This window comes from Thermoascus crustaceus (assembly GCF_041956765.1).
Source record: "Thermoascus crustaceus strain CBS 181.67 unplaced genomic scaffold VTN00scaffold_11, whole genome shotgun sequence".
Lineage (NCBI taxonomy): Eukaryota > Fungi > Ascomycota > Eurotiomycetes > Eurotiales > Thermoascaceae > Thermoascus > Thermoascus crustaceus.
In genome coordinates this window covers 637,867-652,716 of record NW_027192537.1, presented here as the reverse complement: position 1 = coordinate 652,716, position 14,850 = coordinate 637,867, and the positions used below count along the sequence as shown (strand labels likewise).

General features: G+C 47.9%; 6 protein-coding genes across 6 annotated transcripts; 2 read left to right on the top strand and 4 right to left on the bottom strand.

The window, feature by feature from the left end:
* Positions 1-49: 49 nt before the first annotated feature.
* VTN00DRAFT_2946 (uncharacterized protein) lies at positions 50-239 on the top strand (the record flags this gene model as incomplete). Its single annotated transcript, XM_069429208.1, has 2 exons — positions 50-76; positions 135-239. The coding sequence occupies 2 exons, from the start codon at positions 50-52 to the stop codon at positions 237-239; spliced, it is 132 nt and encodes a 43-aa protein (XP_069283358.1).
* Positions 240-645: 406 nt separating this feature from the next.
* On the bottom strand, positions 646-1,245 carry VTN00DRAFT_2945 (uncharacterized protein; the record flags this gene model as incomplete). Its single annotated transcript, XM_069429207.1, has 3 exons — positions 646-742; positions 959-1,096; positions 1,196-1,245. The coding sequence occupies 3 exons, from the start codon at positions 1,243-1,245 to the stop codon at positions 646-648; spliced, it is 285 nt and encodes a 94-aa protein (XP_069283357.1).
* Positions 1,246-2,696: 1,451 nt separating this feature from the next.
* Positions 2,697-4,557, bottom strand: VTN00DRAFT_2944 (uncharacterized protein; the record flags this gene model as incomplete). Its single annotated transcript, XM_069429206.1, has 10 exons — positions 2,697-2,814; positions 2,874-2,900; positions 3,010-3,088; positions 3,182-3,303; positions 3,383-3,480; positions 3,589-3,757; positions 3,832-3,905; positions 3,990-4,082; positions 4,145-4,254; positions 4,323-4,557. 10 exons carry the CDS (start codon positions 4,555-4,557, stop codon positions 2,697-2,699), a joined length of 1,125 nt encoding a protein of 374 aa, XP_069283356.1.
* A 1,709-nt stretch (positions 4,558-6,266) lies between these two features.
* Positions 6,267-8,354, top strand: VTN00DRAFT_2943 (uncharacterized protein; the record flags this gene model as incomplete). Its single annotated transcript, XM_069429205.1, has 7 exons — positions 6,267-6,720; positions 6,784-7,001; positions 7,054-7,227; positions 7,284-7,390; positions 7,448-7,608; positions 7,672-8,076; positions 8,140-8,354. 7 exons carry the CDS (start codon positions 6,267-6,269, stop codon positions 8,352-8,354), a joined length of 1,734 nt encoding a protein of 577 aa, XP_069283355.1.
* Positions 8,355-8,806: 452 nt separating this feature from the next.
* VTN00DRAFT_2942 (uncharacterized protein) lies at positions 8,807-10,569 on the bottom strand (the record flags this gene model as incomplete). The annotated part of the gene is made up of 2 exons (XM_069429204.1): positions 8,807-10,433; positions 10,496-10,569. 2 exons carry the CDS (start codon positions 10,567-10,569, stop codon positions 8,807-8,809), a joined length of 1,701 nt encoding a protein of 566 aa, XP_069283354.1.
* A 1,193-nt stretch (positions 10,570-11,762) lies between these two features.
* On the bottom strand, positions 11,763-12,490 carry VTN00DRAFT_2941 (uncharacterized protein; the record flags this gene model as incomplete). The annotated part of the gene is made up of 2 exons (XM_069429203.1): positions 11,763-12,044; positions 12,140-12,490. 2 exons carry the CDS (start codon positions 12,488-12,490, stop codon positions 11,763-11,765), a joined length of 633 nt encoding a protein of 210 aa, XP_069283353.1.
* Positions 12,491-14,850: the final 2,360 nt, after the last annotated feature.

Genomic DNA, 14,850 nt, shown 5'->3' with positions numbered 1-14,850 from the left:
GTTTATGAGCTCTTCGATTAACACGACTCGGGATAGCTTGCATGGCGCTATGAGCGTTTCTAATAACGATGGCCAGGTTTGTCATACACCTTTGTTCTTTTACAGACACGGTTCCTAGCTAATACGCAGAATAGGTCACTCAACAACAATGTCTCGAAGTTTCAGAAACACCGAACCCTGATCCGCTGGTCATCAGCGATCCAGAGGTCCGATACCTGCGAGCCTTTACGTCTGACTAGAGGTTACCTCAGCTGCAATATATGCTTTCATCTACACCATATCTTCAATGTCTCGTGTACTGTACGGTACGACGGGTTTGCTGATGTATATATAGTATGCGTATATATTTACATATATATATAGACTAATTCATCCTGCATGTATATACAACCCATTTCCTCCACCAGTCTAGTTAAAAACCCCATGTCATTCATGCCAGACAATCTGTACAAGTCTCAAATGCTGTACAATCTGATACATCCCGATGATAAAGAGAATCAACTTGTATAATACCTCACCAAAAACGGAAGCCCACTCGCGTCCCGCAGGACGATGACAATCACCGTGCCCCTCCCCGGTCCGCTCGCGAGGCCACGTCCGTAGGAATTATTCAGATCCAAATCGACTTTGTCCGTGACGGTATTTTCAATCTTCAGGCTTCTCGGGGTCCATGCCCATCTCCTCCATCTTGGCTCGGGCCTGCATCTTCCCGTAGTCGGTCACGTTGGGGTTGTGGATCGCCCTGGTGAGAACGTCGAGGTCAAGGAGAGTATTAGTCATTGTTTTCGTCTCTTGATTGTCATTTTTGTTTTTGTCTTGATTTACGAGGGTGGATAAAGAGAATGATGAAGACGGTGTGTCGTGATTCAGGTGATGCGATGGGAAGGATTCATGGGATGAATATGGATGGGAATGATAAGTGCTGTTGCTGTTACTGTGGGGATGGTGTGATGCGTACGCTTTCAACCCCCTCGCCACGTTGGAGGGTTTCTTCTCCTCGTCCGAACTGCTGGCCGCGCCGCCCTCGTATTCCTGCTCCAGGACCTGCTTCGCGTGCTCTTTGGCCGGTTGGGAGACGCGGGGGTTTTTGATTGCTCTTTTGTTTTTATTCCCCAGTTTGAGTGTTGTGATTAGCTTTGTTCCCACTGTATCTGTTTTTTTTTTCTCCTTTGGATGTGGTTGGTTTGCTACTCACGCTTTATAACCCCGCGCCTTGTTGGCTGGATCGCCTCCTGCTCGGCCCATTTTGGTGTTTTAATTTATCCTTTCAGGATATGATCTCGAAAACTGATTTTGGGGATGAACGCTATGCGTTCGTTTCGTTCGTCTCAGTCTAATCTTAACTGAATGATTATTTTCTGATGGGGAAAAGAAAGGGAAAGGATTCTACATCCGTCGGAAAAGGGACCCGGTATTTATAACCATCTTTCCACTGTCGATGTGGCTAATAGGGGGTTATGAGACATACCTTGGCCACTTTCGGTCAAACTATCCATTTACCTGTCTCCTTTTACTTCTATGTACTTCGTTCCTTAGCCACGGCTAGATAGTTGAGTTGAGTGTGGCTAGCCACCAGATCCGTATAGTATCTGTCTATGGTAGGGAAGTGGAGAGGGAGATAGGTAGGTAAACGGACGGGGCCGGCCGCTGGCTTTAGTGCCCCGCCCCGCCCCGCTCCGCCTCCCCGCCCCCCGCCTCCACCTTCCGCCCCAGCGCCGCCGCCGCTTACCTATGACCGCATGATGACTGCACATGGGGGCGAATGTTTATATTGCTACTTGGGATATATATGTATACAGAAAGAAAAAGAAGAGAATGCACATATGTAGATGTGGCAATATAAACCAAAAAGAATTCAAGTTCAATAGTTTGTGTTCTTCTTCATGCACGCCTGGTATCCCAAAATACCTTGTGCTGTACTGTACTGTACCTGCTATCCTTGTGTATGTATATGTTCATCTGATCGACTTGGCCTATCTAGGTGTTCATTCTCATTCTGTTCTTGTTGTATTTATATCTTATGTTTTGTGTTAACATTAGCATCCTAACTCTCAATCAATGTTCCATTGGTGGATTGTTAGTTTGATTTATCTCAGGGATAGTATGTATTGTATGTACATGTATTGAAGTGCCTACTCATATATCTAGAAGAGATTTTGTGTACAGTACATACAATATCTGTTCACGGTATTGTGTTTTCTTTTGAATAAAGGCTTCCTTTCTCTTCCATCCTACTCTAGGTATTCTGGCTCTTGTACCGATCCTGACTGAACCGGACAGTGATGTATGTGTAGTTGCTAGGCGTGCATTTGTGCAATGTCTCTGTAGCGACTACATGTACTGTGCGTATATGTCGTAGTTAAGGCATTTACAGAGTAGATAAGTAGGTAGCCACGGAAAAGTTGCGGTAGGTGGAAGAGGATGCTGGCTACTTGGTAGCTGTGGTACGCAGCTACACAATGTGCGGGGGATGGGATGGCTATGTTATTTCACTTGCTCTGAAAGAATTATGAACAGGTATCTTATCAGAAACTCAGATTCGTCCTGTTATCTCTCTCTCTACACGAGCGTAGATATATTCATATACTAGGCGTTCAAGTCTGGATCCCACGAGAAGGAGAATATACCGTATAATCCTTACTTCAGTGCGCTCAGTTCGAATCCATTGTCAACCTGTGCTGGTATCCTTCCTGCTTCTACACCTGCGCATTCTCAGCCGCCAGCGCTTCCCTCCTGGACTTGGAAGCAGGATCGAAGTATGGGATTTCGCCGAGAGAAACGACTCTGTTTCCTTGGCGCTTGCCTTCGTAGTCGCTGCTTTGAGTTAGATCTTCCTATTAGGCTGAATGCGGGAGAGAGCAGGAATGACGTACTTGGTAGCAGTGTGGTAGACGGAGCGGCTAGATGAATAGGGAATAGATGTTAGCTTCCAATTCTGTCTGTGTTTTATAGATACATGGAGATAGGATTGGTTAGGTGAGAGAGGATATATCGATGGAGATAACACACTTATCCCAGATCGCCAGGTCGTTGGTGTTCCACTTGAAGCGGACTTGCAGGTCGTGGTTCTCGTAGATGAGTTGGTTGACTATTTAATTCATTCAGTTAGACTAGAAAGCGGAAGATAAAATAAAACAAAAAATAACCAGTCGGGGACTGAATGACTGAAGAACAGACTTACAATACTTCTTCAAAATCTCACTCTCCACCGGCGTAACGCCTTCGATCCATCCGTGCGTGACCTGGTGGCCGGCTCCGAAGAGGCTCTTCCATCCCGTGACGGGGTTTGTGCGGACGAGAGGGCTAAGTCTCGTTAGCACCTGTATTTATCATGGGATGGATTTTCTCCATCAGATGGAGTAGGATGATGGGATGAACTTACTGGATAGCCTTAAAATCGTATCCCGTGTTCTCAGGCGAGCCGCGCTCTCCATCGATCAGGTCGATGCCGTGTTCTTTTGCAACTTTGTTGAATGTGGGCTGTATTATGTGTAGTTAGCATGTGATCTCAGATGTCTCGCATAGTTTAGGGATGCATATTTAGCTGTTAAGAAACAAATTTAAAAATACAACTATCAATTCACACACCTGATGATGAACAGCATTCAGCCCATCAACCAACTTCCGGATCGGCGGCGAGAGGCGGTCGTAGATCTCATATCCCGAAGCCCAGAGAGTGTCACCACCGCTCTGGTCCTCTGGGACATGGGTGATTTTGAGAATGGCGTAGTCGGAGGGTATGCGCTCGAAGGAGATGCTGTAGTAGAAGTTCAGTATAGTATCTAGGTAGGTAGATATCTCTCTTGTTATGTTTGGTGAGTGTCAACATACTCAGCGTGCCATCCGTCGCTGGCGAGGTGACGGGAGTTAGGGTTCCATCTGTCGCCGTACAGTTTGCGGTTTACCTGGTTTTCTCGGATTAGCGATCGACTCATCATTCCTGTAAGGGGTAGAATAAATGGAAAGAAATGGAATTGGAAACAACCTACCTCCGAAGAGATGACAGAAATCTCGTCATCCAGCTTCCCGTCTTCGTCTACTGCTATGCCTCTCTTGCTGTTGGAAACGGCATGTCTGTGGAGCTTGAGCGATTTCAGCAGGATCGTTCTCAGATATTTAATGTATGAACCACGATCATACATACTTTGGAAGTACTCGGCTTCCCAGTCAGTTCGCCAAGTTTCTGTCCGAGAACCTTTTGCTCGTCAGAGCTGATATTCTGGTTCCGGAAGAAGACCACGCCACGGCGGGAAACTGGAAAATGTCAGTATCAACTGAATCTCTATAAATTCTCCGGCTTCTATAGCGGATTTTCCTCTTACCAAGAATAGCCAGATCCCGAATCTTATTGTCATCGTTAAGAATATCGGTCAACTGCACTTCAGGGAACTCGGTTCCGATTACAGGGGTAACATCGAAGTGACGATATTCATCCAGAGAACCGGAGTACTTCAGCGGTTTACGGATGAGTTCAGGCTGCGCAGCTGTGGCCTTGAGCTGTTCCACGGTCGAGACCGGACCGGTGGGTACTTCAACTTCGACTGCTCCAGGGGCCATGGTGATGGAGATTTGACAATAGTAATGATAATAGTAATGATAATGGCTGGGCCGTTTTCTTGGTCAGTATTCGCGGCAACCTTTGCTGCTTGGTATTGCAGAGACAAGACTCCTTGATATCGACTCGATTCCTATGGGGCGCTTGGCAATTTATGCTCGAGAAAAACGATAGGTATAGCACCCCTCCATGCGTGATATCTCAGGAAAATGTAACATGAGGACGTCTACTGCTTATAAAGCAAATTTGCATCATCCTCGCTAAACTGTCATCTGCAGGCTCGAGTATCCTAATTGCAGCACTGACCTCTTTCCATTGGTGCTACTCGTGCTTCGCGATATCAACATGCTTGGTGTTGCGGGGTAGGTGTGGGATGCCGTGATTTTGACGGGATATTGCTACAGTGTAAATGGCCAATGGAATTTCTTATTCCATAGTACAAGTTTGGATTATATTAGAGTTGTAGCTGTTTGCCTTTTCCCTACGGAGCTTGTCAAGCCAGACATTGGCGTAGTTGCTTCGGACCTCCGAAACATGTTAATGTATACAATTATTCAGCAAAGTTAAGACAAACTTTAGCATTCCGTGAAATTATTTGATAAATAATAGATTCTATCAGTCGATGCGGATTGCGGAAGCATTGATGCAGCTACTGCCCAAGTATTCATGTCAGGATATATAATAAGTTGTCTTCTAGACCTCACAGCTGCTATTTTAGATTATTGGACATCAGGATACCGAAAGAATTTGACAGATAGGTAGCAAGATATGGACGCCTTTGGCCTTCATAGTTCCATGTACTCCATATCATACTCAGAGCGATCCTGTAGCTCCCGTCAATCTTGGCCAATGAGAAATGGGAGATACAAAGAGATAGCAAACCTAAGCCATCCCGTCACCAAGTTAATGGCATGCAGCACGGACGTCTGACTCCTCTCTGCACAGAGAGTCATGGTTTCAGCATCTGAAGGCGTCATCCGGGGTCAATATGACATGAAACGGCCACAACGTGATGCTGATAATGCAGCGCCAAGAGCCTAAGAATCGCTTCGCCACTCAGGAGCGAGGGATTATATTTAGAGCTGAGATAGCTTCCACCCGTCGTCTGTTGTCATTTCGCATTCTGGTTGTGCCAAGAATTTCCTTGTTGAGGAGAGGGACGGACGGAATGGACGATCTACGGCGGGTTTGATTTCTCTTCAGGCGTTTCGGGCATAACTAATAGATGTTTTGCTTAATAAGATGCTAAATAACGCCATCGGGAGCTTATGGAATTTCAATAAGTATCGGGTTGTTATCGTTTAACGAGGAATTTTCCGAGTCATCATCCAGATCATGAAAGAGGGTAGTCGAGACTGCGCCCAAATCTCGCAGCTTGCATGCTGCTAGGATTGAGTTGTTCTCGCGATATACTAATGCTCGCCAAGGAAGCCAGTTTTATTGTTCCCTATCTCTGAATGCACGCGGCGCTATTTGCAAATATGTACCGCATATGATGTGCTCTCGACAAGAATCCCACCATCTCCATGGGGAAAGGAAAAAAGCTGGGCAAAGATGATTCCATGCGATTTTGATATCTCCCCGCTTGAATGGGGGCAGCCATGGGTCCAGACATTACATATTTTAGAGATCCGTGACCCCATTCGTGTCACCAGTCATGAAGGTGCAATTATCCATGTTTCAATGTTCCTAGCTCGCCATCTGCTTCAGCATGGCTACTGTCATCAATTATAAAAATTCGGCCGACAGAGGCCAGTCGACTGGAAATGTCACGCCCGTCCCTGAAACTCCCAACGGCTCACAGGTGCAAGTAGACAAGTTTTCCCCGTCAGATCTCAACCTAGGCACTCCACATGAAGGGAAGAAGTTCTGGTTCCTCAAATCAAAGAAATACAACCCCAATGCCATTGCGACGCAGCCTTCTGTCTTCGACGACCCCGAAACGGCGAAACATTATCAGCCCCGTCCGGACTGGGAGAATCTACACCGATTCGACCCCTCCGCACGATGGACATGGGGCGAGGAATACGCACTTGTCCGGAAGATTGATCTCAAGATTATGATATTCGCCTGTCTCATGTTTATGGCGTTGGAGCTGGACAGGGCGAATCTGAGCCAGGCGTTGACGGATAACTTCCTCAAGGACTTGGACATGAATACGAATGGTATGTTCGTCGCTGTTCTATATGCGATTGGATAAAGGGCATTCTATTAATGGGACAGGACAGACTACAACTATGGAAACACGGTTTTCAGACTCTCCTTCCTCTGTGCGGAGCTGCCGTCGCAGTTGGTCTCGAAGTGGATGGGTCCCGATCGGTGGATTCCGACACAGATGGTTCTGTGGTCCATTGTGGCAGCATGTCAGTTCTGGCTTTCCGGCCGTGGTTCATTTCTGGCCTGCAGAGCCCTTCTTGGATTGCTGCAGGGAGGATTCATTCCGGACGTAAGCGTTTCCCATATTTATCGTCGTATCTACTTTGCTAATGATATATTAGATGATTCTGTATCTTTCATATTTCTACAAACACGCCGAACTTTCCGTCAGACTTGGATTCTGGTGGACGGCAATGTCGATAGCGGACATTATTGCTTCCTTCCTGGGTTTTGGTCTGCTTCATTTGCGTGGTCATCGGGGGCAGGCTGGTTGGAGGTGGCTTTTCTTGATTGAGGTACAATCTCGGTTTTTCCTTCTTTCTACGACATTAATCGTGTTAACTCGATACAGGCTCTCATAACCCTGGTCGTCGGACTTGTTGCCTATGTTCTCATGCCTCCCGGCCCGACACAAACCGCCAACTGGAGCAGAGGCAAGAAGGGATGGTTTACCGAGAGGTGTGTACCAGTAATTTTATTCAATTATTATTGGTATTGTACTGATCCCTATGATAGAGAGGAAATCATCATGATCAACCGGATCATACGGGAAGACCCCAGCAAGAGCAGCATGCACAACCGCCAGCCTATCACCCCGAAACTGCTTTGGCAGAGCATCCGCGATTACGATCTCTGGCCCCTATATCTGATCGGATTAAACTTCCAGACTCCAATGAGTATGTGACAAATATCCCCAAACATGGCGAACAGCCCTCTTTCTAACATCACATCACCTCTAGCCACTACGAACCAATACCTAACCCTCACCCTCAAACAACTCGGCTTTGGCACCTTCAAAACCAACCTCTTCGTCATCCCCTCGCAGGTCGGGCACATCATCACCATGCTCCTCTTCACCTACCTCGCCGAGGTATTCTCCGACCTCACCGTCTTCGGCCTCCTCGCGCAGCTCTGGGTCCTCCCGTTCCTGATCTTCATCTACGTCGTCGACATCAACACGATCAACCGGTGGACCTCGTTCGGGATCTTCACCGTGCTGCTGTCGTACCCGAGCGTGCACGCGATCCAGGTCGGGTGGAACTCGAGGAACTCGAACTCGGTGAGGAGCCGGACGGTCAGTGCCGCGCTGTATAATATGGCGGTGCAGACGTCGGGGATTATTGCGAGTAATATCTATCGGGAAGGTAAAAATCCAATTATCCTTCTGTTCATACTCACAAAAAATAGGTGTTAACCCATATCTCTAGACGACCGTCCCCGCTACCGCCGCGGCAACCGCGTCCTGGTATCACTCTGCATTGTGAATATCGGGCTCTACATCTTCGCTAAGGTCTACTACATCCTGCGCAATCGCTGCCGCGACAGGAAGTGGAATGCCATGACGGTCGAGCAGCGCGAAGAGTATCTGGCGACGACGACGGATCAGGGGAATAAGCGTCTGGATTTCCAATTCGCTCATTGATTGGTCGCTGCATGGACAGGAACATGTTGGAAGCCTATATATATATATATTCGTCTCAATATCCCGTTATCCTGTCTTGCGGGAAATGTCCCGATCAGAAAACCGCGAGCTACATACGCCTTTCTGGAGGGTGTTCGGATCTATCTACCTGTCTCCTACACAGCGGTCTTGATGAACTTGTATCATTGCTTAGATACATGAATTGGTATCTGGAGTAAGCAGATAGGAAGAAGAGAGAGTTGGTCATCTAAAGAGCTATCACCATTTATAGGCTATCCTATCATGCTTATTCTGGAGTGGGAACGCATATAATAGAATCTAAAACAAAGCTGCTCAGACACAGGCATAGGGGCCACGACTGCGTCGGGCACGGGTATCGATTTCGAATATTGTTTCAATCATGCATAATAACGGCATTAACCGTTACCTGCTCTTTAAATGAAGTGTGGCCCTCATCCGAGGAACACACGGCGTCGAAACCTCTGCGTGAATCTCTCATCTGATTCCACATGGTCGTGCAGCCAACCCCACAGATACGTTGCATAGACTTTTACCGCCCATTTTAGACAGGTTTTCCAGGGACGGGGGCTGTCCAGGTGCTCTAACATTCGCTCCGTAAACATCGCCCGCGTGAAAGCCTGATTTTCCTCAGGAGGAGACTCATTGGAATACAGGATGTCCCATGCCACGTTGGCAGCCAAGGTCTTCCTTGCTTCTTCTAATTCTGTGCCAGTGTCCCGGAATGCGACTTCCATAGCTCGATAGTAGTACGCGCAGTAATTGGAAGAACGACAGAACCCTTCGGTCTTGACATCACCCAGCCGTTGCAGGGAGTCGGACTGCTCTTGGACGGTGGCCCATCCTGAGTTTGGAAGAGTGACATCTCGCGTCAATAGCGCGTCGCTCAGTTCATCGATCATCTCTTCCCGGCTGTCTACATAGGGCTCGAGTATCTTTTTCATGGCATACACGAACTGACGAGGAGCCACTGGTAGAATCGACCACGGCTCCAGAGCATCTATGGCGTACGCTGCGATTAGAGCCTCTTGGGAATTTGGCATTTCCCGTCCGAGTATTTCTGTCATGGTTCGTCTTTCAGAGTCACGAATTTTCGCAGCCGTAACCGAGTAGGCAGCGATCTCAGAAGCAGAAACGTTAACCAGTTGCTCCAGATTATAATAGATGTTGTTCAGCTGCGTTGCTTGGGGTAGGAGACGCCAGCTGGCCAAGTCTTCATGGATTCTTTCCTCTGGTACTATAGGGGGTATCACCCATCTACGACCACCACGCGGCGCTGGCAGCTCCAGAACACCCAACGCGAGGTGGATCGCGTCTCGGATAGGTACCGGATTGACCAGGCGTAACAACTCCTCGTGCATGACTTTCGCACCGCAATGAGGGTCAAAGTGTGATATTTGGGAGAAGGGTCCATGGTCCGTCAGATATAACGATCCTGGGTAGGTGACAGACGAAGAGGTTCCTTTGACGTCCAGATCCGTTAGTCTGAAGCCAGCGATAACCAGCAGGGCCGCAAACTCTGCCGCAGTAAATCCGTAGTACAGCTTCCCATCCTCAATCCTGACGTCTGCAAAAACAACGGGCCGTGGTACCTTCGAGCCAGTTGGCAGCATCTTTGCCCGGGGGCCACCATATTCTAGCAGCTCCCGTGGATCGATCGAGCATTGCTGGAAGAGCTGACTCCAGCTACTCGTTCCCGCCGTCTGATTGCTGCATTGCATGCATTTGGTGCTTGCTCGTTCTAGATATTTTCGTTGGATCCATCCTGAAATCGCAGGAGCCGACTGTTCTGTGAGACCCTCCTCGAAGGCCACGTTGGCCGTGTCGAACAACGACGACCATCTTCCGGCTGCTCGAGCGATGAAGCGTTGCCTGCGTCTTGTCGAGCTGGCGAGGACAGCGCGGAGCTGAGAGAATACGGCAACCAGGCAGATTCCGGTAAAGAAAGTCCCGATCCAGGTCCCTATTGTGCTCCCAATGTTCAAGGATGCATCAACATCAAGGTGGACGGAGGGCACAATTTCTCTCTGTGCGATAGACAGCACGACGTGATATATGATGCTATAGTGGACATGATCAGTTCAGCAGATTAGATTGGTGCAACAGACAGCTACCTCATGCACAAAGAAAGCGCGAATACGATGGCGAAGGGGAACATGTCCCCGGAACGGAGAATGCCATCTTCTCCCAGTGGCATTTTGCTGGCAGCACGTCCTAAGAGCTTCGACACGAGATGACGGCTCGTACGATCTTCAACAGAGTGGATGGCGAAAAACGAGTGGGGTAGATTTGTTGTGCTGGTTCTGCACTACACCTTCCGTTCCGCATCGGTCCGTCTGGACGCTGTTGGCAGCTTCTTTTTATTCCATCCTTGCTGCTACTGTATATGGCGATCGCCCTGACAGGCAGGAGGTAAGACGACCTGCACAATCCGTGCAGGATCAACTTACAAAGTGTTATTGCGCAACTGTGGAAATGGAATACCCGCTAGGTTTAATAACGGTCTTGGATTCCACCGAACACTCTGCGGAAAAGCACGCTGTCTGTCTAGGATTAGGATTTCTAGGAAATGTTCGGTTTTCATCCCTGTTTCAGAGTTAAAATTACAAACATATTCACGTTTTTCCGAGGGGAATAAAGAAATACCAACCTAATTCTATCACAGAAAACACAATAACGATAATGTTGGAAAATATCTCCAAGGTATTTCTATCGTAACGATCTGAGATTACCAAAAAAAAGAATATAACCCTGTCTCCAAGCAATTCGACTAGGTTTATCCTTTCTCTGTTCTAAGCCTGCCACTGGTAGTAGTTAGCTTCCAATTCTATTCTCCCTGTAAAATAGCTTCCTTGGTATAATGTCCAAATCGGTCTACCCGATCTTTCTTTCTCAATGAAATAATCTTGAAAGAAAAGTACAATTGCATCAATAATTCATAGAAAAAGAGGATAATCACAAAAGCAACGATTATGTTGGACAACTGTTGATGTGGCCAGCGTTAGTTATGAGTATGCATATCATTACATAATCTACATAAACATGAAGTTATGAAATTTCTCACCGCCTACGCTTTCAGGTACTTTCATATACTGCCGTTGTTCACCGCTTACTACTTTTCTCGCTTCTGTTTACTCCTTTTCTCATCCACTGATTCCCGCCCGATTTTACCCAGTGGTCCCGCTAAATAGCTCTGCGTTCAGGGGAAACGAATGGATTTTATCGCTGGCTCTTAGAAGTCCATCATGCTATTAAGTACCAGCAGACAACAGTACTCGTTCGTCTAATTTCTATCATAATTCATAACCACCGACTCCGAAGCAATATATACCAACCCAGCAGAAACTTCAGTCTTTGTACGCCCATAGCTAACGCCCAATTCTACCCGGATTATAATTGCGCCTGTCTCGATTTCTTCTCCTTCTTCTTCTTCTCCTCCCACTCCGACGCAGTCTTGTTACATTTCGCTGCTCGACATACCAAGTCCGCATGTAGGTCCTTGTAGACGCCGCCTTCCTTGAGCAGATCCACGGGTTTGCCCTTGCGGTGGTCAGCGAAGGCGACGATTACGTAGAAGTTGGCCACAATGGCCTGTTGCTGTAATGACCACATCATGACGGTGAGGAGAAATCGGTTTGAAAACACCTCTTCTGGACGCAACGCGACGATCACCTGTAGGGTATACAGTTACTACAAATGATATGCTCTTTGACACTGGAGCTTTCTGGGTGAGAAATGAGAAAAGGGGCGAGGGAAATGTTACGTACTGAATCTGGATACTTCACAGGCCGCCTGATATCGGCAGTATAATGTCTCACCACAGCCCCTATGCCTTCCGCGTTCATAAATTCTTTGAATTTATGCTTGAGGGGACCCTGAAAGGACTCGAAGAGGCGAATGCCGGCGTTCACGAAGAACTTTGTGTATGAGGATGTCGTAACATGTTTGAATGGGTCCTGGTCGTCGCCCCAGGTGACTGGGTGCTCGAACAGGGTTTCATATTCACAGCCCATAGCTGTGGCTTGTCGAACAACATTCTGGCGTAGCCGTGCGTACACGTCATTTCCATCTGGGTGATTGTAAGAGGAGGCTTGGAGAGCGGTTCCAAAGTCAGGCATGGTGGAAGGCTTAAGGGGGAGAGTGAATCAAGGAAGTAAATCTCAAACGGGCTTGACAGTATACTCTGGCATGTCACTCAAGCTGGCGCGGAGGCTTCTCTTATCTGTTGAGAACTACCAGGTCCAGCACTTAGCCCTATTACACGGTGACGTAGCAAATTAGCGCAATAGTTGAACTGTGGCTCGTGGTCTGGCGAGTTCGGAGAAAGTCGTGCGTTAGAATAGATCTTAGTTGGCAATCTATCGATCATAAGCTCCTGCATCATACTAAGTCTAAACCCACTACTTAGATGAACAGGTCAATCTGCCAAAGTGGTCCTCCCTGGTATTACGTGGCAAGGATCGGATCCACTTCAATCACTACTTCAATTTCTATCTCCGAGATGAACCGATACTCCATGTCAAGCTGCATGGACCATTGACGTGGTTTGTCCTTATCAACACAGCCATAGACCATACATATAGGTTTTAGGAGTAAACCATTATATGTTATCTGGTATGCACTGTTCTTTCGTTTCGGAAAACAGATACCACGCTTCAGAAACTGTCATCCGTACCAAGCTTGTTAGGTCCCCGAGTACAGACTTCTAGCCGTGTACTGCCGCAGACTCGCAATAATGATACCTGTGGGACAACTTAAAATGGTAGAGCAGAACAACATATGGAGCTGCGTAGATGATTCTCAGTAGGCGCGAACCGACGTGGTGGGCGGATCGGCGTCTAGTTCTACGTACTGCTCCTTAGACTAAGACTTCAGCTGCCCCATTGTACTTTTCTTGCTCCACTCCCGCATGCTGCCAATTCCAAATCGATTGAAAAACATGGCCTCTAGATGCAAGTGCCAGAAGTATGTTGGGTCACCGTCACCCTCGCAGATCATTGCTCAAGTACAAGATAGCCGTGCGAGCCACTACTGCATGCACGCCACACACCTTTCTGCTATCTTTTGGGTTCTTTATCTACTCACTCCCACCATAGGTACAAGTAACCCACTCATCCCACCTGGTGTATCACACCATCACTAAGGTATCATAACAATTGCCTTGTTTTAATCTGCCGCGGGCCCGTGGGTTGTGATGTTATATCTACAACGCTCAGATCAAGCATCTCACACGGAGCGCGGATCTCAACATGTTGTGGCAAATGTTCAGCCCTCCATGATCGTGATCGTGGGGAGTGGGGCAAGAGCCATGACAAACCTCGTGCGTACGGAGCCAGGACTAAGGAAAAAGAGTCATTGAGTGATTGCGACACCTTGCTTCTTCAAGACCATCAAAGTCGATAATGTACCTGGTATACACCTTGTTGAGCCGGCCAACCACCCACTCCGCATCATGGCTGCAGCATAGGTACATATTTCCATGCTTCTCAGGTAAACGATATTATCGTTTAGCAATTAGGAAATCATATCCAGAATCCTATCACAGAATACGATCTAAACGAATCCCGCAGGATGTGGTCCAGCGTTCAATCCCCATGAGCCTGTCCAGATCCCGTCCCATAGGACGAGACACGAGTAGATGGGATAAACCAGACAACTGTCTTTTTGAGACCCTTTAAACTTTTGAAAATTCAGCAGTTCAAGTGTTGCGCTGACATTGTTCCGCAGGACCGAGAGCCAGCCGCGAATTTGAAAATTTTCCCTAACTGAGCACGCTATCAGCGGGCAGGGCCGGTGAATGGCTATGTGGTAGTTTACATTTTACGCACAGCTCAGACTTCAGCCAGCCACCGAGTGAGGTCAGCCAACCTAAATTCGCCATGCGTGTTAATATGGATCTATGGAGACGTCGGAGATGGTATCTCGGCTAGTCGACAACACGGCCCAAGAGAAGCCCCACAGGCGACGAGGGAATGCCTAATTCCGGGCGTTAGCTTTTGCCAGAAAACCTTGCTCCTGGTCGATCTTTCAGGAACAGCCGAGCGAACAGCAATTCCAACTTCCAATAGAACAGGGTCCCACAGCCTGTGCCCATGGGCCAGGCATCTCGTACCCGCGAGCTACCGTTCGCTGATCTAGTTCCCGTCCAGCCTACCCTGGCATCGAGCTGCATGCGGCACGAGGCACCGGGATGCTTAAGCCACGTTCCTACGCTGCACATAGCCAAGATCCCGAGTAGATTCGTGTAAAAAGACCGAGCTGGTCCAGGCCTTCTGGATCCCGCGCTCGTTATGTAACACATGGTTTGACAGTCGTGGTCGCGGATCAGATACCTTGTGCATGGGCCTACCAGCCACTATCATGCAGATTTTGCAAGAGTTCCACCGCCCACAGACCGCAGTGTATATTTGATAAAGCTCCTCAGCACAGACACGGTGCTAAACGTACTAAAGCATTAGAAACACAGTATATTATTATT